Source organism: Halichoeres trimaculatus, unplaced genomic scaffold, assembly GCF_033239565.1.
Source record: "Halichoeres trimaculatus isolate MK-OKI-2021-1 unplaced genomic scaffold, fHalTri1.1 fHalTri1_scaffold_13, whole genome shotgun sequence".
Classification (NCBI taxonomy): Eukaryota; Metazoa; Chordata; class Actinopteri; order Labriformes; family Labridae; genus Halichoeres; species Halichoeres trimaculatus.
The window spans coordinates 14,496,952-14,520,821 of record NW_027437191.1 but is presented as its reverse complement, the minus strand read 5'-3'; the positions used below and the strand labels follow the sequence as shown (position 1 = coordinate 14,520,821).

The following is a 23,870-nucleotide window of genomic DNA, read 5'->3' as shown; positions in this document are numbered from 1 at the left end:
TTCATTGTTGTATGACAGGAAGAGGTGGTCACATGTTGTTTTATGTACAGTCAGTGCTTTGAACACATAATCATGGCATAAAAATCCTCAAGACATTTAGGGATGGGTACCGAATTAGGTATTTTCATAAGTATTGTCAAATTCTGTCTGTAGTACCAAGTACCGATTCATGTAAAATCAAAAGGTACCATATTTTGGTACCTAAACGCATCCTTGTGACTGTGAGAGTGGAAGAGTAGGCGATTTTCCATGCTGGACATGACCACAGCACTGTCATGTTGAAAAATAATTATGGAAAATTTGAAAATAGATTTTATTATTAAACAACTTGATATTTATTACCACATTAACACACACAAAAGTGATACCGTTGAGTACCGTATCGTTTCAAATGTGAAAGGTACCCATCCCTACTGACATTAACTGATCCTTTTGATAGACACGTTTAAAAAAGCTGCTATTGCTGCACAGAGAAAGCAAACAAAGATGACCTGAAGAGGGAAATCACTTCGTCTCTGCATTTCAGATGTGCACTCAATCAAAATTTTTGAAGTTTTTTTTTCTTTGTTTTCAACAACTGAAGAAAGTCTTTGTTTGCTAATCTCATTACAGAGTGTTGGGTTTAGTAACAAATCTGAAAGTATTGGCTCGGTGATTTAAGCGGGCTCTTGTTGTTGGACGTCTCCTGCACCGTGTTTTGAGTGGTTGTAGTTTTCTCCAGGTTCAAGGTGAAGGATGGGGTTGTTTTTCTCCCCTCTGACTTGCTCCCCCCCTTTGTCTGAGGGTTGTTCGGTGCTGCCGTGTTCCCACTTTTGGCAGGCACAGAGGCCGCAGATTTGGTGGACTCAGAAGACCCAGTCTTTCTTGCGAGGGGGCTCAGATAGATCTGCATAGTCACTAAGTGAAGCGGTGAAGTGAGGTGAGGAGGGTGAGTGGATGACAGATGGTGCAGATATTTAAGGATGAGGAGGAAAAAAAGACAAAGAGGTGCAAAGGGGTGAGGGGCAAACACACGAGTCATGTGAGATGAGACGAAAATGAAGAATGGGTAAAAAATAACAACTCAAACACAATGCTCTCAGCTTTTTAAGACAGTGTATTTTCCTGTAATGATGAGTGAGTAAACAAGTATTATGTATGAGGTGCCATTTGTGCCAAAATTCTATCATATGACCACTGTCAATTCTGACTTTAAGCGTAACTAGGGGCAACCTTCAGTGTTTGAAAATGAAAGCAATGCCAGTGCATTTAAGAACATAAGAAACACTTCCTTCAGTGTCCACTAGATGCTGGCTCAAAAAAAGCTACAGACGCGTCCCTTTGTTATGGGCTGGGCCGAGTTAAAGTCCAGGGCTGTTTTTCAGTCCCAGTCCGCCACTGTGTGAGGATTGTGAAAGGAGCTTTTTAGAAAGAAAGAGGTTTTAGGGATGGGTGCAATCCTTTTTAATTCCCGATAACGCCCTGATCGAAAGCAGTGGCGGCTGCTGGTCAGTCAAGAAGGGGAAGCTCATTTTTTTCCGGCCTACATCATGAATTTTTTCATTTTTTTAAACGTAAATTCTACCCTCTGTTCCTTTTCAAGAAAATGATCTGTGTCGTACCAACCAGGTGTTTTTTCCAGGGATTTCACCAGTGTTCTCTCAACGCTCATCGTAAACTCGCTGGGGATCGATAAAGCCTCCAGAACAACTGAGAAGATGCTCTGGTGGAGGGTTATACTTCAAGATCACTGACTGGTTCATTTCACTGTCAATCAAATAGAGATTCAGCCTCAGACAGATCATCCAATCATCATGCAGAAGCCCAGCGTCCAGGCCAGCCCACTGTCTCATAGATCCCCAGAGACGCTGAGAGTCCGATGGCGGGACAAAGCCCAGCGTTTATCCAATGACCGTCCAGTTTCTACAGCCGAACAACCCACTCTACGCTTCCCTGCTGAAGTCAGAAGACGCTCAGCGTCTGACTGTATTAAAGCGATGAGACGCTGCGGGATGAATGAGAAGGAGGTGGAGCCAGTTACCTGTGATAGGTAGCTGATTCTGAACAAAAGATGAAGGAATTCTAGCGCATATTTTGTCAATAAAATCTACACACAGCGGTACATATCACCACTTTTTTGGGACATTTTAGAGGAAGCTGAGCTTCCCTTGCAGTCTTAGAGCAATCGTATTGAAAAATAGCGACTTTTATCTAACAGAGCCATATGTTGTTGATGTAATGTATTGCGGTTGGGTGCGTCTGAAATAATGAGGTTAATAATAATGGTCACACATGGTATAACTGCAGAAACATGAATTATGCCGTCAACTACTCCTGCCGTTAGGGTGAGGAAATAATATTCCAACACAAAAACGCGCTCACACAAGGGGTGCTGAGCCTCAAAAAGAACTAAATAGAAAATAAAGTGAAATTGAGTGATCAGAGTGCTGCCCATTTATATTCTCTTTGATCAATAGATATTGTATAATCTTACCAATTAATGTCTTAACAGAGTCAGTAATTTTCTGCCAGCTTTCCCTCCTGGCATAGTGCAAGTATTTATAGTACTCATAGTACAGGCCCCTGATGTTTAGTTAGTGCTTTGGTCCTGTGTTACTTTATTGTGTTGCTATGAAGTCATTTATCTATTGATTTTGTATTCAGTCATTCAGCATGGTCAGTGGACACTGACAAACATGTTGGCATGTTTGGTCAAAATGCTGAGTTCGGTCCAATAAGATGATAAGCTAACATAACTGTAATGACATGAATAATATTTTCAGAGCTTTTCCAGTTCATTGACAGTGTTCAAATTTATAGCTGTGGATCTGGACTCTGATTTCAATCAACCTAAAAACATCCTGACAGTTAAAACAACTCTTAGAAAGGATCTGATTTGCTCCAGACTTTCTCAATCACTTATTTCTGTATGCTGTGTGAAATCCTTATATGTTGTCTGAGAACACATCCACATTCAGGACACCATTCAATGACAGGAGAAAAACACCAGGTCAACACATCAGGACAGCGTACAAAACAAATCAGTTCAATTAAATGGATCACAGCATGGCAACAATAAAATCAAATTTGTTTATGAAGTATGATGAAAAAAGGTAGTAGACATGTAATGTAATTTTGACACACATGGCACCCCATAGAGTTAGTCTAAGCGTTCATTATTGATATGGTTAGGGGTGAATCCTACCTTTGCAGTGTGTCACACGCCTTGATCCTGTTCCAACACACAAACAGAGAGCTCATTCATTCTCAGTACACACTGTCACGTCAGTGTTTTGCTAAATCACTAGTGTGTGTGTGTGTGTGTGTGTGTGTGTGTGTGTGTGTGTGTGTGTGCGTGCGTGTGTGTGTGTGTGTGTGTGTGTGTGTGTGTGTGTGTGTGTGTGTGTGTGTGTGTGTGTGTGTGTGTGTGTGTGTGTGTGTGTGTGTGTGTGTGTGTGTTTTAAAATTAAGGCTTAGTCAGCAGCTGTTTCACATTCTTTCTGAGATGCAATGCTGCCAAATATAGTCTGGGAAAAAACAAACTACATGGAAGCAGAGCACGTGCTCACTTACCTACACTGACCGCAGCCTCCTTTGACTTACTGCTGCTGCAATGAGAGAGACAGGGATTGATACAGACACAGAAGAGGTAAAGAAAATTTCTCTGAACAACTCTTCCTCTGTCACTTTCATTTTGACTGAACTTTTTTTGACATCATGTGTAGCTCTGGGTGTAACATCCTCTGTGGTTATGGGGTTTTTTATATAAAGAAGGATGTCAAGGTGGACAGTAAACTTCATTTGACTTTGAATGATTTGATTCCAACTTGATCTTCCTGGCCTAACTTAGAGGCCCCGAAATCAATGGAAATTTATGCATGTGCTGCTTAAATTACCATACTAATGTGATGAAGGAGGTTTTGAAAGACAAACTTTAACTCAGTTTCCTGAAACTTAATTAGCTTAAAAAACATAGGGTATAACACCAAAGAAAAGAAATGTGTTCGGTTTGAAATGTAGGACAAGCCTCTCACCCTTCCTGAGTTCTCCTGCTGGTGGAGGCAGCAGAGCTGGGCCGTGATCTGGACGTCTTACAGGGACTGTCCTTCACACTTCCTGGTGGGCTCTTCACCCCGCTGCAAAAGAGAGGTAAAAACTCAATTGTTATCTCTCTTTATAGTTTAGATTAAACCATTAACTTGGCCCCTATCAGTTCAATGTGTCAAATATCTTCCTATCAATATGGTTGTTACTCACTGGACACACTTTTATAAGTCATTTTTTACAGCACTGTGCCTTAATAGATAGCAGAGCTAAAGAGACAGGAAATGTGTTACTTTTGGGTGACAGTTTGTATACCTGTGAAACTCTTGGACACGTTTGTGAAGTTTATGGAAAAATCCATCCTTATGGCCGATATCTTGTCAAACATAAAACCCTCAGAACATTTGCTGATTGAAAATATAAGATATATAAAATCATTGCACCACACGACCCGGACCAATCTCGGTGTTCTAAACAACAGAAATCCTGGTAATCTTTTATCATTCTTCATACTTTTGTTTTGGTTCATTTTTTTTTTTTCATTCTTTCATTTTTTTGTCTTGCTCCTGTGTTTGTCTGGAGATCCTACATGTAACCATGGCTGCATTGTTTACATGTGAACTCAGCTGTTAGCAGCCTGTAGCATGTCAATGCTAACTGGTGCCAGGCCTGATGTTTCCCACAAGGTGAGGAGAAGGGGGTGAGGATGACGTGCTGGTTCTCAGGTGTGAGCTAAGAAGTGACGACATGGACCTGTCCTTCCATCTATCATTATTGGTAATGTAAGATGTATCTCCAATAAGATGGACGAGCTAGCTGTGCTAACCCAGCACCAGAGGGAATACCAGAGGGCAGAGTAGCATCATGCTATTCACTGACATGGCTAATGGAGCTAACATCAGACACCAACACCACATTGGAAGAACTTCACCTGCTGTAAGCAGACAGGATCCAGGAGACAGAGACTGAACAGACTGCTGAAGAAGCTCAGTCCTGGACCCTGTGGAGGTGGAGGCTGGCTGAACTGGAGAATGATGGACAAGCTGTCATCATCTGTTTTCTTATAAAGTAACTTCTCTGCTAAAGGTTTTGTCTATTTATATGAGACTGCAATGAAGTACTTTGCAACTGAAGTATTTTACCACAAAAATCAAATGTCCTTTTAGTTAGTTTTTCACTTTTTTGACAAATTGTACATCATAAAGGATTTAAATTAAGAGTTACTATAGATAAAAGTTTTATCTCAAAACTCGACTCAGTTTCTTTATCTATTTTTTCTTGTTTTGTTTTGTTAACTGCATGCTCTAAGTAATGCTCCTTCCAGTGTAGGGGGTCAGTGGTTTAACTCAGATGCTGAAGCAGGTGTCTGTAGCTGTAGAAACAGTGTTAGGGGCATCAGTCCCTGTTCCTGACATTATGTACTAACATTATCAACCTCCACTGTCTCCTTCATCTCCTCTCTCAAGCTGGCAAACATGTCATTCAGCTCCAAACAAATATTTTGAGCATCAATTTAACTGCAGTAGATTACATTTCTGATGAAGGAAAAAACTGACTGTCAAAGTAAGATAAGATATTTTTCTTTTCTCTCACACTTTTAAAGGTGAAATAAGGGAAGTAGGAAATAGTTTACTGCTCTTAATGATAATGATAATGACAATGGTGCTGATGATGACAATGATTACCATGATGGTGATGAAGACGCTGATGTTGACAATAATGATGTCTGTAACTGAGATGTACCTCTTTGTATCTGAGTGAACCAGAAAGAGAACAGACAAGAGAAACCATCACGCTGCTCTCTGACTAATGCTTTTTAATGTCTGCATCATTTAAAGGTAATTAAGTGGAGGACTTGTGCAGAGAGCTTTCCTGTTTTATCACCCAGAAAAAAAGCTAAGTGTTGTGATAATTACCCAGTATCCATGTGTGCTGTTTCTGTGATAATGGAGGGTGTCTGCTCGTTTCTCTTTACACGTTATAATCAGAGTTGCTGCCACAGATCTGAGGGTAACGCTCTCTCAGAAACATCTTACATTAATACTCTGTGCAATATCAGGCTCACTGAAGAGAGTGTGTGTGCTCATGATAAGAGGATGAAGGTCGTAATTGTTTGTCCCTCTTTAAAAATCACTCTACAATTTTGATTCTTTTGTTTTTCCTTATTATTTCTTTCATCAGTCATCTCATAAACAAATTCAGCTCAGCTCTTAAAACATCAAACACAGTGGGGATGTCAAAAGTTTAATCGTTTGTTCAAATTGACTTGTGAAGCAGCAGCAGTGTGTGTGTGTGTGTGTGTGTGTGTGTGTGTGTGTGTGTTACCTGCGGGCTGGTGTGGGGCTGTAGTTCCTGGCTGTGGAGCTAGAGGGCAGTGTGGAGCTCTTCTTCACAGAGGCAGAGGTCACCATGGGCGCCCTGGACGGCAGAGCCAGAGACACAGGCCTAGCTGCACAGACACACACATACAGCGAGTTGAAAATATATGTGTGTTTGTCTGTAAAACTGTAACTTTATGGATTTTATGATATGAAATTATATTTCTAGGCTGAATCCACTTGTCACTTTAAATTTAGATATACATATTACCAACATATCTTTTTAATTTTTGGAGATGTTTTCTATGATTAATTAATTTAAAACGTGTCACATTATACCAATAAAAGTTGTGGTAAGAATAACTAAATTAAACTAAATTATTATTCATATTTTTTAAAGTATTTTCTACATTACAAGAATGCACATTTACTGAAAACTTCATTAAAGAAAAGTTGTCAAAACCACCCAATGTTTCAAATCTTATCCAAAAATATATCATTCACAAAATGTTTGGGCAATATTTTTTTGGGGATTTTGTTAAAAGAGTTAATAAAAAAATCAAAGAATCTCAAAAAAATAAAAAAATAAAAAAAATTTGGCAATTTAAGCCATGTCAGGCTTTACTGGTTTTATAATGTGTGTTTTTCTTTGTGTTTTATAATTAGTGCCACTTAAAAAATGATATGTGCAATTTTTACATTGATGATATCAGGCAACAAGAGTATTTCTCATTATTTATCACCAGTGTTTAAAATGTTAAGATAAATGACAGTTGTTTAATTATTTCAAGGATCTAAGGGTTCAAGGAGCTTTATTGTCATTTCATGCATGTAAAACATGAGTAGGGACGAAATTAGTTTTCCTGGTCCCAGTATAAGCCCACATAACCTAAATAACATACTATATAAATATTAAAAAAACATACAATATTAATCTATTTTTTTATTATTATTTAACAACACTATGATGTTGAATTGTGACTAATGTTTTTTTTTTTTCTATAGGTAAACGTGTTTGCTCTCTGAAAGATATTATGTGTTTCATCATGTCCGAAACCACAGAAACTCAGTTTCAGTATCAAGTCATGGAATAAAACTACTGAGTCTGATAGTCCTTATTGGATAGATACATTTATTGTCAGGTCTGTACAATCAGGAGCATCATTACTTTAAATATTCTTGCACTAGGACTTAATTATCAGATAACAATAATCATCAGATTGATGTATTTTTCTGTCCACGGCTGTGTAGGTGTTAACTGTTTTCTCCTGTTTGTGCTTTGGTGCCAGTTTAAATCCTTCCTTACAAAGCCTTGAAATCGTCAGTGCTTGTTTGCTTTAGAAATAGAAATGTGAAACCTTGGACTGAAATCAGCATCTGAGGATTACTCACTTTTGCATAATAGCGGTTAGTTTGCTTCAGAAGAAAGTGACAGTTTGGGAAATTAGGCTTTTAGTTTCTATGAAAACACTGTGAGAAAAACAGTTTCAATATTTAAAAGCTTACAGATGAAGGATACACTTTAGATTTTAACAGCTTTAACACATCGTTAGAAGAATGAGTTGTTTTGACCCTCTAACTGAACAATAGCTTTATTTTGACAGATAGTTAAATGTTTTTAGTGGATTTCAGTGTTTTGCTGTCAAACTGAAATGTTTTGGCTGTCACTTGCCACTGCATCTCCTGCGCTGAAAAAGGAAAAGTGTTAACAGAAATGTGCCAGAGCAACAGATAATTTGAAATTACTCTCAATCACACTGCTTGAGCCACAATAAACAACACTTGTATAATTAGGCCTGTTTACACGGCAACGTTTCATCTGAAAACTGAAATTTGCGTTTACACGGAAACACTGATGGACTGAAAACGCTGTAGTAAGCATGCCAGGCCTGTATGTGGTGCTATAACTGTCTTGTCCAGAAGCCGATTTTGGGAGATCTCCACCGAAGAAGAGTTGAGCTGATCATCTGGTGTATTGGGTAATACCAAGTTAAAAAGTGGAGCAAAAGATGCACATTTTGTTGAAAGACAGTCAGCAGATTGAGCAGAACAAGCACAACACGGTAGTCCGCGACTATCGTAACAACGGTACTGTTGTCCTGTTGAATACGCGCGCGAGGCGGAGTGTGACGTCAGCGTTTCCACTGAAAACGCCGGTTTACTGTTTACATGGCAACGGTGTCAGCAGCGTTTCAGAAAAATCCCACTCTGGAGGCAGTTTACAAAAGTTCGTGTCTTAGGTCAGCTGAAACATAGTTTCCATGTAAACGCGGGGCTGAAGCGCAGCAAAACTATTGCGTTTCACCCTAAAACCTTTGTCCTGTAAACGGCCCCTTAATTCCTTCAAAGCATTAACAACTTGTAACCCACATTAAAAAACCATGATGTAAATAAATTAAGTTGTCATTAAAATGAGCAAACAAGTGATTAAAATGCATAAATATGATTAAAATGGTTAAAATGTATGTATTTCGTTGATTGACAGCGCAGTGTTTTGCATTTAAAGTAATCTGGTCTGTGGTCTGTTTTATGCTTTTACTCCCACTCCTAACAAACCTAAAACTGGTCCAGTAGCTTTACTGTTGTATAGGTTGATACAAGTGCTACAAACTCATCAGTTACCACAGCAAAAATCTGCAGTATGCGTGTATCCGCACCCTTTAAATCCTCATCCTGGCACATGCTGAGTCAGTCAGAAACCCAGACTTAACATTTCTCACCTTTAGCACCTGGAGTTCTCCTCCCTCCTGCAGCAGAGGCAGCAGCAGCAGCTTGATGCTCCTCAGAGATGTTGAGTCTCTTCAGGACGTCGGCCAGAGCGAGCTTCAGCAGCTGGATCTCATCCTCCTGCATCTGCATCCTCTGCTCCAGGTACGTCAGTCTGTCCGCAATGTCCAGACCGCTGGCTGCTGAGCTGCGGTCATCTGAAGACAGAGGAAATACAACATGTGTAAGACAGAGGGACAGATGTGCAGATGGATGGATGGAAAGATAGATGGAAGATTGCATGACACAAGTTTACGCCAGGACACAGATTATGTATTTATTTTATTTTATTGTATTTTTGGCTTTCCAAAGACGTTACATAACATTGACATGCTTGTTTAATCCACGCTACACGCTAACACCAAGTTGAATGAGGCATTTATTTAACAGTGAACTAGTAGCATGACTGATTTTACTGACAGGTAGGCCCCAAGTAACTATAGCCCTAAGACAAACAATAATTTAATGCTTTATTTTTAATATTTTAGGGAAGTCATACTGTTATCGATTGTCTCAAACAATGTGCATCAAAATACAGATTAAGATTCAGAAATAAAGTGCTATTTTTGAGCTAAGCATGCAGGCGCAGCTGATCAACCCCAACACAAAAGCCAGCAGAGCTCTATTTTGCAATGTGCAAATCACCTCAGACCTATGGGTTTAATGAATTGAATAAGTGATTAAAGCTTGTTAAATAATGTAAAAGCAATTCAGCTTCAAAACAGACCATACAAGTAACACAAACCTCTATTTGTTTAGTCCAATACAAACCATCTCTGAGGAGCCAAACTGTCCCTTTCAGCCCCAACTTTGAGATGACAGCAACAGAGAAGAAAACATGCTTCGACACCAGAAAACATGTTAAAAGCTTGTGCTAAAGCTTCTTTTGTATTTCCTCAATAAAATCTAGCCTAAAAGCTTATTTAAGATTCACACATTTGCCAGAAAGGAAGGGAATAAGCTGTTTAACGTCGCTGTTCGTGGCTGTGAGGCAGAAATCAAGCTAATGAGGTCACCGCACAGCTGGACACAGACCCTCACACACACAGTGTCATCACACACACACATGTAAACAAAGGGAGCAGAGCACACACCCTGACTGTCTGGACTGTCACCAACATGTTGTAGTTTCACTTTCAACTATCCTGATGTAACTTCATCTCACTGCTGACACTCATCCAGCACAGTAACAATAACTCAGAGACGGATACCGTGGGAGACACTGGAACCTGATGAGCACTCAGGGAGCTTCTGCTGGGCACTGGTTTGGCCTTCCTCCACCAGGAACGTCTTCCTCCTCTTCCTCTCCTCTCGTGAGCACACCCTCTCACTCCTCTTCCCTCCTCTGCCTCCACTCAGACACGCCGGCTCTCCTTCCATCTGAGTTTTATCCACTGGCTGATGTCCACTAAGATCTCATCTCCTTTGCGCCACTTAAGTTGCACACACATGCACACACTCACACACACACAATGCCTCTGTGGTGTTACGTCCTCCTCTGTTACAGCATCCAGGCAGTATTAAAGCGTATCTGCTGCTGGAGGTGAGGTTAATGATGTTTTGATCCTCCCATGTATCCTTGGTGGTCTCCTGACTCACTCTGGGACTCGCTGATGTGTACGATGCAGCTTTAAGCTGTTTTGCTCAGGGTGTGTGTGCTGGTGTAAAGGTGGGGGTGGGGTTGATAATGCTGAAAAATCTCAGTAGTCGTCCAATTCAGCCTAAATTGTCTTTGCACGTGTGTGTGTGTGTGTGTGTGTGTGTGTGTGTGTGTGTGTGTGTGTGTGTGTGTGTGTGTGTGTGGGTTTGAGTGTGTGAGTGTGTGTATGTGAGCTTGAATGTGTGTCTGTGTGGTTGAACAGAGTACAATGATAATCCCTCAGACTGAGCCTATTTGACCCCGCCCCCACACATAAGCCTCATGTCACAACCAAAGATGGAGACGCAGGGAGGAAACAGGAGAACTGAACCTGAACTGGCCTCTTGTTGTGTTGTTTTGCTGCAGTTAACATTGTGTATGTTACAAAGTTCGGGGTAAAGGTTCCTCTGAGTGATAAAAAAATTAAGATTCAAGTGAAAAAAGGCATCAGAAAGCACCAAAACCTGCTCCGAAATCCAGTTATGTAATGAAGCCTTACTTCATAGATGTGTTCAGATGAAGTTGAATATAACCAAAATGGATCAGTTTTGTACAGTTTTTTTCTGTAATTTAAAGGGGCTGTGAGGAGTTTTACGTGATCTTGAAAAGTCTCCCTTCTAGATATATGCCTGATCAAAATCCACACTTTATAATGAGACTATCATCACCAATATTACAGGTTGCAGGTTATTTCAGAATCATACATCTTTGCTTCTTCAACAGGTCGAACGGGACCAGATTAATATACAGCACATTAAAGTTTCTATGACAATACCATGATGGCTGATGAAGTTTAGTCGTGAGAAGAGAGATCTGTTTTCTGTGCTGAAAACAATTTCTGTGACTAATTCTTTAGTGATGGTGGACACAGGAGCCTAACTGTCAGACAGACAAAGGACAGAAGAGCAGAAGAAAGCTAAACAGGAGAGATATACAGCCCGAGCTAAAGGCTAACACAGGAGCTAAACTGTTTGTGATTATGTTTATTCCAACCCACAGTCAGCAGTTATTCTGCAGTGGTCTGTTCAAACTTGAGAGTCTGTCAATAAAATGAAGAGTGAGGTAACGTTAGCTCTGCTTGGTAGATGACTAGCAGGACATAGCTATCCGAGCTATAAGATTTACTAACGTTACACATTACAGACATGTCTAAGAGCACTGGGCTGCCAGTTGTGCTAAATATTCACAGTTAATAAACTACTTACAAACTGACAGTGTTTACTTCTTGTCACGTTAGCCTACAGATACATTGGCACACCGGGCTGCCGATAGCGCTACATATAGCCGGCTACTACGAAGTTTGCTTGATGTCACGTTTCAAACCGTAGTGCCTTGGCGTGCTGTTTCCAGTAAAAAGTTGTCTTGAACAAAGAACATTTTTTTCGATCCTATCTCCATTTAATTCCAAAACTAAAAAAGCACTCAGAGAGCTCAGACCTCCACCAAGCATATTGTGATTGTCATCAACACTTTAATCCTACTTTAATGTTATACTCCCTTTCAGCAGACTGTCTGCTACAATTTGGTGTTAGTTGCAGGTTTGTACAATAATTTGTTACCTGACAGTGTTGAAAATTATAAAGTATTGTTTTACAAAGCAATCCAACCATTTATTGTGGAGTTTTATACACATATGGTGAAAACAGCCCTATCTCACAATGATAAAGAATCCATTAAAAAAATCCTAGATCCAGACGGTGATCCAGATCACTTCCAAAACGTAATCACTTCTTCCTTTTCTCATTTTGAACATTCCCTTAAAATTTTATGAAGATCCGTTTGTTGGTTTTTGAGTTCTGTTGTTTACAAAAAACAGACAGACTCTCCAAAAAAAAGACAACATCCTTGGCGGAGGTAACAAACACACACCTGACTAAAAGCCATTTACTACAGTGTGTTGATGGAGTGCAATTAAAACAGATCCCCCTTATAGCATCTTTAAGTAAATGATAATTGTTAAATTTATTCCTGATGGCCATTTTTGTTTTTGAAAAAGGTTTTTAAGGGTGCTCAAGGCATCAGAATGAAGATCGCTCTGTTTTATTACTAGACATAAATAAAAAAAATAATTCTTGCATATAAGCTTGACCAAATACAACAGATAGGAAAACTAGCCCTGGAGATACTACTACAGTTACCTGATGCTTTGTACAGAGATAAGTTTGTAGCCCCTGGTGATATGTTTTCCAATTAAGTTACCTGTATATCTTGTGTGTGTGTGTGTGTGTGTGTGTGTGTGTGTGTGTGTGTGTGTGTGTGTGTGTGTGTGTGTGTGTGTGTGTGTGTGTGTGTGTGTACAAATATATAATTTCTTGAAACCAGATGTGATATACCAAGAACCACTGTCTGCAGCTGTTTTTGTTTTCAGGTTTTATACTTGTTATGTGAACAGTCAGGTACATCAGTGTCAGTGGGATGAACAGACCATTTGTAACTTTTTTAAAGGAAACTCAAGACCCTTACATAAATCACCCCAATCTCCCCTACTGCTCAGCAGACCAGTCACAGGGCTTTGTAGTTCTTCTCTTTGTGTGCACCTAAGTAGACATCATTCTGTCATTAAAATAGGCTGAAGGTTAATCTACTGCAAACCTGTTAAAAAGATGAGCTAGCTTAGTGTAGGCTAGCTGAACATTTTCAATGGTTATGCAAATTAACTAATGAGTGAATCACAATTAATAGTTATATTAAGCTTAAAGTAGGATAATGTAAAAGATAAAAGAGTCAGCAAAAATAAAAATAAAGAAAAGTATATAAAATAAAGAGGCTAAGCTTAAAAAACGGTTAGCCCAAAGTGGGCTGACTGGCTTAACTACACTATGAAAATAGTCTGGTAAAATGAGGAGTGGCTAAGTAGTTTAGATAGACAGCTAACCAAATAATGTACCAACAGCCTTAAAATGCCTTTAAAAAGTGGAAAACAAAGGACAATAATGAACAAAAGTTATAGAAAAAAGGTGGCTGTTTGTGAGGGAAATGGCAAAAATAGGCTGTAGTTATTACAGTATCGTGCTAGAGACAGTTAGCTAAATGTCATTCACACATGGTTGAAATATTTATCTTAAATAATAATAATAATAATAATAATAATAATAATAATAATAATAATAATAATGATAATAATGTATAAAATGTTTGATAAAAGGCTGTAACAATGACTTTAAATAAAAAGTAATTTAAAGCTCCAGCTGCTAAACGGACCTGAACGCTGGGTTTTGTCAACATCTTCATTATTTGAATTAATGATATTCAGAAATCATGAAAACATCTCAAATGGTAGAAAGCTGTCTGTGGTGCAGGTTTTTGTCCAGAGTGTAGTGTCTATGAATCCTCAGCATACAGAGATGCTTATATGTATCTTTCCTTGAAAAATTGTATAGTGTAGGATCATTTTGTTTCTCAGTCCTCTGGAGGATGTAATTCATTTGAGATGTAAGATTTTCCTCCTGACAGAGCTGATCTGCTGTAGGCGAACACTTTCAGTACAATCATTCAAGCTCTCAGCCAGCAGTAATCTGTCTCTCGTGGAGGGTTGTAACTCTGTGTAGGACTGTGATTTTCTGTTTCTCCTCTTGTCCTGGCCGTGACACCACCCTCGTGCCACCTCCACACATCCCATATGGGATTGGGATTAGAATAGCACATAATCCCAGTGCTGTAAAAGGGAATTAGCAGCCCAAAGCTCAATCTCTGCACTAACTGAGCTATACAAAGAACAGGCAGGCTCCCCAGACGCCTTCCATGCAAATGCAAACACACAGAACACAGAGTCTACCTCAGTGCCTCTGACTCACACAGATACAGGTTCACACATGCACATTCATGACTAGCACCGTGCTAACAGTTTCAAAATTCATATGTCTGTTATGCATCTTAGTGAAATGAAAACACATTAAGACACAGAGCAGCAGCAGAGTATTTAATCTCTGCTCACAGATGGTGTTTCTTGAATGAAGGAACAGCATCTGTCTGCTCATATCTGCAGCCTGCATGCTGACACACACGGGCCACGTGTGCAGAGGCAATCTTTCACATATTAGTCCAGCGATACTAATATCCCTGAGGGGACAGAGCATTTTCCTAAATCTGCTCAGCTGAGGCACATTCCAGCACACCCACAGTTTGACTGAGAGGCATGTGATAGGTTTGCTAGGAATGTAGGAGAAGTGTTTGAGTTAAATTTGATTGTTCCGATAAAATACTGTACAGAAAATGTGAACAAATGATACCAAAGAAGAAAAGAAAAGAAAAGAAAAGAAAAGAAAAGAAAAGAAGGGATATTTATCTTCTCAGTAAGTGTATCCATGAATCAACAGGTTTCTGACTATTATACAGTGGATTTAACATGATTCTCATTAGATTCATTAAAATATTAATTTTACAGCATATAAATGATATATACATGTTTATTTATATTAATGATTTTCATTGTTCCATATATTAAATTTTTTAAAATATTTTTTAAACATCAAACTAGCTCAGCTTTAGCTTTTTTGTTTCCTGACCTGAAGTAGAAAAATATTTTGGTGTATTTATTTTTTTATTTGTAAGTATTTTAACATTTGCAACCCTATGCAAGACATACACATGCACACACCTAGTTTGAGACAAATGGAAACTAAGGTTTATCACTCCAAAGAACCCCCAAAAAATAAAAAAAATAAAAAAAAAAATTTAACAAAAATAATCATCAAAAAAATATGGAGGCAAGCCTTGACATCAGTAAGAAAATTGAACCATTTTTACATTGATTCTTTGGTATATTAATTCCAAAAAGGTAATGCCAGTTAGATAATTGAGTTTTTTAATGATGCCAAAGTGGAAATAAAATCTGACGTTCTGATTTTCTTCTCTTTTTCAACAGTTTTCTGAGTTTCAGTATCTGAACTGTTTGTTTATCTACCTGTCATAAAGTCGGTGTCAGGTGCCAGCAGGGAGTCACTGTGGTAGCACTCCTTCAGTGAGGGCCTCCTCAGCAGGTCGTGTCCCGTCTCCTCCATCCCCAGACCGTGATCCAGCAGCTCCTCCATGTGTGCGTCCTCCTCCACTGTGCCCGCTGCCATGGCTGTGATGGAGTGTGTGTCTTTGTCTGGTTCCAAACCAGTTTTCACTGCATGTGCTAGTTCACCTTCATTAAACCAACCTCCCTCCCTCCCTTTTCTCCCCCCGCTGTCCTGTGAGGAGTGTATGGAGAGGCTGATGTCACTCAGAAGACAGATTAAGGACCTGGTAAGCCATCTGAAGCTCAGGGAGGACAGGGCTATGAGAGAGTAGGAGCTCAGTCTCTGTGTTAGAGACAGATCCTGTTACTGACAGGGGCGTGTCTCGGAGTCTCAATGGGGTGGCCCAGCGGACTTACGCAGGGGGGGGCATGAATCATGTGTCCTCACACATCTTAAAAAGCATTTATTCTCTATCTCTGTATCATACTTTTAACAAATTCTTGTTTTAATTCAATTGAATTCATTTGAAAATTAGCTTAACAAGGTGGAACATGTAGATTGTTAAAGCATGACTCAAAAAGTGTATCCACCACCTCATGTAGCGGGAGGACTTGGATAGCCTGATTCATACTTCTGTGACAAAATGATGGCAAAACCTTGTGTGGGGACCACAAACCCTGTGATTGGTCCGCTGAGCAGTAGGGGAGATTGGGTGATTTGTGCCTGGGGGGACATAGTGCCACCCATTATCCAGAAAATAAATTGATCATATGACCAAATATTTTTTAAGAGGCAGGTGTTGTCTTTTAGGCCAGTCAACAAATTTGTCTCTTATTTCTCGAAATACAAAGCAAATTTACAAGAGGAAGTTCATTTATCTTTTCTGTCTCTTTAGTTGTTGACTGATTTTTTTTTCTTCTTTTGTTTGAATTTTGTATTTTTGTTGCATGTACTTAAATGATCAAATTAGATGGGATTTCTTAGCTGCAATTTAGGACAAATTTTCTTATTAAGTTAATAACAACTTCAGCGCCTTGCAAAAGTATCCACCCCCTTTTGCTTTTTATATATTTTGTTAGATTCCAACCTGTAATTTAAATGTATTTCATCTGAATATTACAAAGTAATTAAGTTGGTGAAGTGACATGAGAAAAAAAATATAAAAGAATAATTATAAGAAATAAAAAAGTGAAAATTGGCATGTGCATATGTATTCACCCCCTTTGCCATGAAGCCTCTTAAAAAGTGCTGGTGCAATCTATTACCTTCACAAATCACAGAATTGGTTGAATGAAGTCCCCTTGTGTTCAATCTAAGAGTCACATGATGTGTCAGTATAAACACACCTTTTCTGAGAGGCCCCAATGGGCAGCAACTCCACTTAGCAAAAAAGCATCACATCATAAAGACCAAGGAGCTCTCCAAACAAGTCAGGGATAAAGTTATAGAGAGGTACAAGTCAGGTCTGGGTTATAAAACAATACCTACATCAAAGCACCATCAAATCCATAATCGCCAAATGGAAACAACATGGGATCTCAACAAACCTGCCAAGACAGGGTCGACCACCAAAACTCACAGACTGGGCAAAGAGAGCATTGATCAGAGAGGTCAAAGGTAACCCTGAAAGAGCTGCAAAGTTCCACAGCAGGCACTGGTGTGTCTGTCCATAGAGCTACAATACGCCGTACACTCCATAGAGCTGGGCTTTATGGAATAGTGGCCAGAAAAAAGCCTTTACTTAGTGTTGAAAATAAGAAGGCACGTTTTGTGTTTGCCAAAAAGTATGTGGCTGACTCCCTATATGTATGGCAGAAGGTGATCTGCTCAGATGAGACTAAAATTTAACTTTTTGGCCACAAAGGGAATCGCTATGTCTGGCGGCAACCCAACACATCCCATCACCCCAAGAACACGGTCCCCACAGTGAAACATGGTGGTGGCAGCATCATGCTGTGGAGATGTTTTGCAGCAGCAGGGACTGGGAAACTGGTCCGCATAGAGGGAAAGATGGATGGTGTTAAATAGCAGGACACTGACCGGAAGCATACTGCTAAAGCTACGGACCTTAATCCAACTGAAAATCTCTGGTTTGACTTGAAGACTCCCGTTCACCAACGGAAACCATCCAACTTGGTGGAGCTGGAGAATTTTTGCCACGAGGAATGGGCAAAAATCCCAGTTGCAAGATGTGGCAAGCTCTTAGAGACTTATCAGAAGAGACTTACAGCTGTAATTGCTGCAAAAGGTGGCTCTACAAAGTACTAACTTCAGGGGGGTGAATAATTATGCACATTGATTTTTTTGCTTTTTTGGCCTTTTTGTTGTTTGTTTCACAATAAAAAAATTACATCTTCAAAGTTGTTGTACGTGTTCTGTACATGAAATGATGAAAATGATCAAAAAATACATTTTAATTCCAGGTTGTGTGGTAATAAAATGTAAAAAAAAAATCCTTGGGGGGGTGAATACTTTTGCAAGGTGCTGTATATCTCTCACAAAAAAATGTATTTTTGTTGCCTTAATAAGAAATGATGAGGTTTAGAGTAAAATCCCTTTATCTTTACTAAATTTGAGAACACGCCATGCCATTTCTGTCCTCCTCAGGTGCCCCTGTTGGCTGAGTCCCTGAAAGCCCAGTCTGCTCGGAGGGGGTCTCAGCGTCCCTAAAGCTGGTGGGTGCAGGCAGAGGTCAGGAGCTCTCAGATAATGAACACATATTAAAGGCTTGAAGATTGCTTCTGCAAAGATGAGTTGCATAACTTCTGTCTGCTAACAGAGCCACCACTTCACGGAGGACATTATGATTAACTGACCTGTGCACTGAGGAAACACACACATACTCTCCTGACAAAAAACAAACACAGCGGGGAGGGATCATTCAATTTTCTGAGGCACGCAAAGTTGCAGACAAGCGTACAATTACTCTCCTGAAAAGAGCTTACATCAGGCTGCCATCCGGTGTGTCCGGCCCTGGTGTACTGTAAGGATGATGAGATTCAGAGATTAGGCAGCACAACTTGATTAATTACAGTCATCAGGAGGACAATAAGCTGCACGTGGTAATTAGACAGACAGAGAAAGACAACAGGAGCTAGTTAGGTGATTGTGTAGGGGTCTCCCTGGGTGTAAGCTGCAGTTCTGTCTATTTGGCACTGGCTGGATTGATTCGGTTTGGAGCAGATGTTTTTCTTTGCTGATCTATCAGAGATCTCTGGCCTCAAAGCGGAAGTCCTCTCCTCCCCTGGGTGATGAAAAATGCTTAGCAGTACATTTTGTTTACAGATACTTCTCATTATCATAAACTCAAATTGTGGGTAAAGCTTTGTTTATCAGATGTAAATAGAAGCAACAGAACTTTGAAATAGATTGAGTTTTCTTCTTTCATCGTGTTTTTCTCTTCTATATTTAAGACAAAGCTGACTCTGCCTTCATAGTGAGATTTCTGTATCTCAGGGTGGATGTGGCATGTAGTGTCAGGAGCTTTGAGCGGTCAGAGGACTAAAACAACAAATGATCCAATGATTTAACTATATCATAGTTTAAGATCGGGCTGGTTGCTCAGTTATTCTAACGTGTCCACCTGAATATGAAACACTATATTAACACCTTCTCTGCACACAGACATGTTGGAAATCTTTAGAAATTCTTTATACCTTTTTAACATTATTACACAGAGGGTGTTGTGCTTTTTGATGCTTTATACTGAATTGTTTTAGCTGCTGTCTCTTTAAGGCTCCCTGCTCCATAGACCCCCTTCCTTCTGGAGGCCAACTATAAATAGACCTTGGTGTTTCAGGCCTGCCCCTCCAATGTACCATGAACCAGTTACGAAATCCTATGTGATGACTTCATCATTTTTAGCAAGTCTCATTAAAGGGATAGTTCAGTTTTTTTTTTGAAGTGGGGTTGTATGAGCTCTATGTGACCACTAAGGACATTAGATACAGTAGAAAGTTGTCTCCTCTCCCTCAGTAAGACACAAACTGTAATCGCTGGTGACGATGAAATAGACGCTAACAGGGAAATACCGTACCAAATTCAAAGGCTATTTTCTCTGCCTACAAGAACTAAAATCAAGAATTAGTACCACAGTTTAAGAGTACGCTACATAAAATAATTTTTAAGTGCATTAAGTCTTCGGAAATATAAACAGAGTCCGTGGATGTTATCTCTGTATTCCTTTCAGTCGCCATCTGTAGCAGCTCCTCTTCTGTGTGCTCCGGTTCATACAGGTATCCTTTTGGTTCCAAAGTGAATTAAACTTCTTTGTCGCTGTCATAGTCACTCATTTTGAATTTCCTACGCTGCCTCACAATCCTTAGAGTACAAACAAAAGAATTACGATACTTGATCAAACTTACACGAGGCTACAACTGGTGCCCGAAGCATAGCTTGTTTACGTTCCCCACAGCTGAAAGGAGGAGGGGGGACGGAGCGCACAAGCGCTGCGCGGAAGGATAAATGACCAGTTAGTTAGGTCCGGATAAATGTTTATATTTCCGAAGACTTAATGCACTTAAAAAATATTTTATGTAGCGCACTCTTAAACTGTGGTATTACTTTTTGATTTTAGTTCTTGTAGGCAGAGAAAATAGCCTTTGAATTTGGTACCGTCTGTCCCTGTTAGCGTCTATTTCCTCATCACCATCGATTACAGTCTGTGTCTTACTGAGGGAGAGGAGACACCTTTCTACTGTATCTAATGTCCTTAGTGGTCACATAGAGCTCATACAACCCCTCTTCAAAAAAACTGAACTGTACCTTTAAGATCTTATGAAGATCTCATAATGTTTTAGGAATGGATAGTTTTGAGCTGCTTTCGGACAGATTCAGCAATTTCTACAGCAAACAACAATGTGGTGTCCTTCAATCCTGCACATTTAAATTGACATTCAATATAGTTTTTATATTGATGTTTGTAATATGGGAAAGCATAATTCACCCTCTTTAAAGGTTTTTGTTTTTTTTGTGATTCATGTTTGAGCAGCCTTGTGTCCGAGGTTTCTTATTCAGCTGGGGACTTAAAAGGAAGATAACACAGGAACCTGACACAGACAGCATGTAAGATCCAGCTGTGTGATTGGCACAGCAGTGGTAGAGGGAAAAAATGTGCAGAAATATATAAAAAAAGTTGTCCAATCAATCAAAACATTCACGAACAATCAGAACCTCCACAGACCACCAAGGGGTCGCAGATCACCTGTTGAGACCTCTGGTTTACAGACTTTTACACATGAATAAATTTGTTTGATGAGTTATACCTGTGTTACTTTGATTATGTAAGACATTGTGTTTTCTTTCAGTAATCTATTTTCACCTTCATTCAGGAACCGAGAGGCCACTTCCCTGCACAGACGTGAACAGTCGTTCTTTGAGGTGTGGGCCTGTCCTGTAGTATTTAACCTTCAGAGATCATTAAAAACCTCTCAATTTGTCTTAGGACAATTGTTTTGATATTTGTCACAAAATATTTTTATGCTTGCTTTACTAACAGGTACTAAAAACTACTCATACACTTTTATAAATAAGTTATAGGATCATATGATTTTTGATAAGCTTATATAGTTCTGTCACTTTACTTAAAGAGCCCCAAATCATGGTATAACATGTTCTGGGTATTTATAAGATCCTCTCCCAGAGGAGAATAACAGAAATGATACCATCTTATGATAAACTGAATGAGTTTTCCATGAACCTTTAAAGCTGGATAAAACTGTAGAGTTAGAATATGTTTTAAAACCCAATATTAAGGAGATGCTGTTGTTGGTTTTGAATCAAGTTAAAATCAATTATAAATAAAAAATTAATACGTTTATGTCAACTCACTCACTCATTTATTTATAAGGCTTTATTTTAGCTTAGTTTAGTGAAGTAAAGTTGGACTTTATTTCATTCTGTCATAAAAAATATAAAAAACCTCACATGAATATGAAAAGGAGCAGAAGGAAGAAAAAAAATCGTATTATATCTGCACATGACAGCTTTAAGTGGTGGGTTCATAAGTTAATTAGTGTGACTTTTTTTTTTCTCTTTTCAAATAGACCCATCATCTTAATATTCAAGCTGAATTTTTTACCATGAGTTAGCAGATGAGTTAGCAAGTTTTTAACCTTTTGTTCAAGCTGTTAGTCGAGTCAAAATGTCTGGTTATCAGGTGGTTTGTTGTCGGGATCAATACTCCAACCACAGACACAAATTCTGCAGAATTCTCAGCAGTTTCTGAACAAATGATGTGCCAGTTTGAAATATGTTACTGGTAACTTTCGTAATAGAAAAAATGGAATCAGTCCTTACAAACGTGTCCTTGTTTCTTCTTTTTTTTTGCCAAAGTACAGACTTGACTTTGATGAAGAACAACAGACATTTACAGAGACCCAATAAACATAGGAATAAAGAAATGCCACATCTGGGAGCTTCAGAATTTATCATTTAAGTTAAAGGTCCCATATTCTGCTCCTTTTCTGCAGTTTAATATGGATCACTGATGTCTTCATGAAATGGTAGTAACATGTTTTGGTCCAAAAAGCCAATTAATCAAGCACAGCAGCATTGTTCCCAGGCTCTCATAGCCCCTCTGTTCAGAACAGTCTGATTTTGTGGGCGTGACCTTCATATGTAAATGAGCCACCGCTGATACCGTCCCGCTCTTCCACGTCACTGAGAGTGGCTCCACAAGCACTGAGTGCACAATGTTCAGAAAACAGCGAAGTTCCTTTACCATAACATTACAGACTAAAACAACAGGCTAACTGCAGCTACAGTTAGCATCTGAAGCTAACACAGAGACAGGGGGGACACAGGGGAAAAGCTCTTACATCTGCTCCACAGCACACAGCATTTAAAATACTCACATTTCCAGGGTTTGTTGGGGGATGGTTGGTAATGCGCCTGGATTCAGGACCAGTCTGTTCGCTAGCCCTCTGTTTTACTGTCCAAAGTTGAAAAAGCAGTCGGCCGTGAAGTGACTAGCACACACATGCACAGTTTTACTGGGTGGAGCTGGCACATTTCCTTGATAAATGAACTCTAGCCACTTAGTCTTGTCTTCTTCTGAGATGGGAAGCTTGTGCATGGAACTATGTCACTGTTTATAGCCAAAAACAGCCACCCTTTCCTCCCCGCTGCTGGAGAGATTTCTCTCTAGCAGCGGGGAGGAGGTTTGGGGGTATCTGCTCCGGTGGACCAATCAGGTCAGACTTGCTCCTGATTGGTCAAAAAAGGGAATCACTGATGTCGGGAAAACCTCAAAATCCAAACAGCTCCTTTTAGGTCAGGATTTTACATTCACAGGCACTACTAAGTTCAGGTTTTGTCATTAAATATCACATTTTGTGGGCTGGGAGGAAAGCCAAAGACCCACAAATTTCACTAAAAGACTTAATAAAGTGATTTTATGAGGTTTTTTTTTTTTTTTTAATTCGTACTAAACAGACCTAATTTTATGTTCGTTAAATTGGTTTTAGGGTTGAGGATACAGATAAAGATCTCTACATGAACCCACACTTGTAAAACTATACAGGGGCTTTTTGTTTTCATCATTTAGCAGCTAATAATCCCAGAGCAGACTGAAGCACCTGAAAGGTCAAAGTGTGCTGCTGCTGGTATTATTATGAGACACTAATTTCCCACTTTGGCTGCTGCTGGCCCTGTGTGTCAGACACTGAGGCCTGGTGGAGTCTGAATGTGTGTGTGTGTGTGTGTGTGTGTGTGTGTGTGTGTGTGTGTGTGTGTGTGTGTGTGTGTGTGTGTGTGTGTGTGTGAGGTGGGTGTTCAAAGGGCAGAGACAGATAATGAGTGTGCAGACAGGGGAACATGTGGAGAGAGGAATCATGGGAGAGAGCCTGGTCAAAGCTGAAACCTGTGTCCTGCTCTGCTTCACTGATCAGATGAATGAATATCCACTGAACGCCATCATGCACTCATAGGGAAAGGTCAAAGGTTTGACCCTGACCTGTGCATGTTGTCTCACTGCTGCCCTCCTGTGGAGAGAATACAGCATGACAGCTGTCTGCTGGAGGAGCTTCACACACTTCCTCTCTTAAATGTAAAGAAAACAGCCTTCCTTTAATAAAGTGTAACATGATTTATGATAGAATGAACACTGCTGTGAAAGGTTAAAACTTATTCAGACACGGAGAATAAAGAGCAACACACAGATGATTCACAAAGGACTTCAAA

The 23,870-nt window shown here is 39.6% G+C and overlaps 1 protein-coding gene across 1 annotated transcript; it reads right to left on the bottom strand.

Moving 5' to 3' along the window:
• Positions 1 to 365: 365 nt before the first annotated feature.
• On the bottom strand, positions 366 to 15,809 carry LOC141802131 (uncharacterized). The gene is made up of 7 exons (XM_074685584.1): positions 15,650 to 15,809; positions 9,062 to 9,265; positions 6,349 to 6,472; positions 4,014 to 4,115; positions 3,553 to 3,581; positions 3,185 to 3,211; positions 366 to 897 (listed from the first exon to the last, which is right to left on the bottom strand). Exons 1-7 carry the CDS (start codon positions 15,807 to 15,809, stop codon positions 623 to 625), a joined length of 921 nt encoding a protein of 306 aa, XP_074541685.1. The 3' UTR covers positions 366 to 622.
• Positions 15,810 to 23,870: the final 8,061 nt, after the last annotated feature.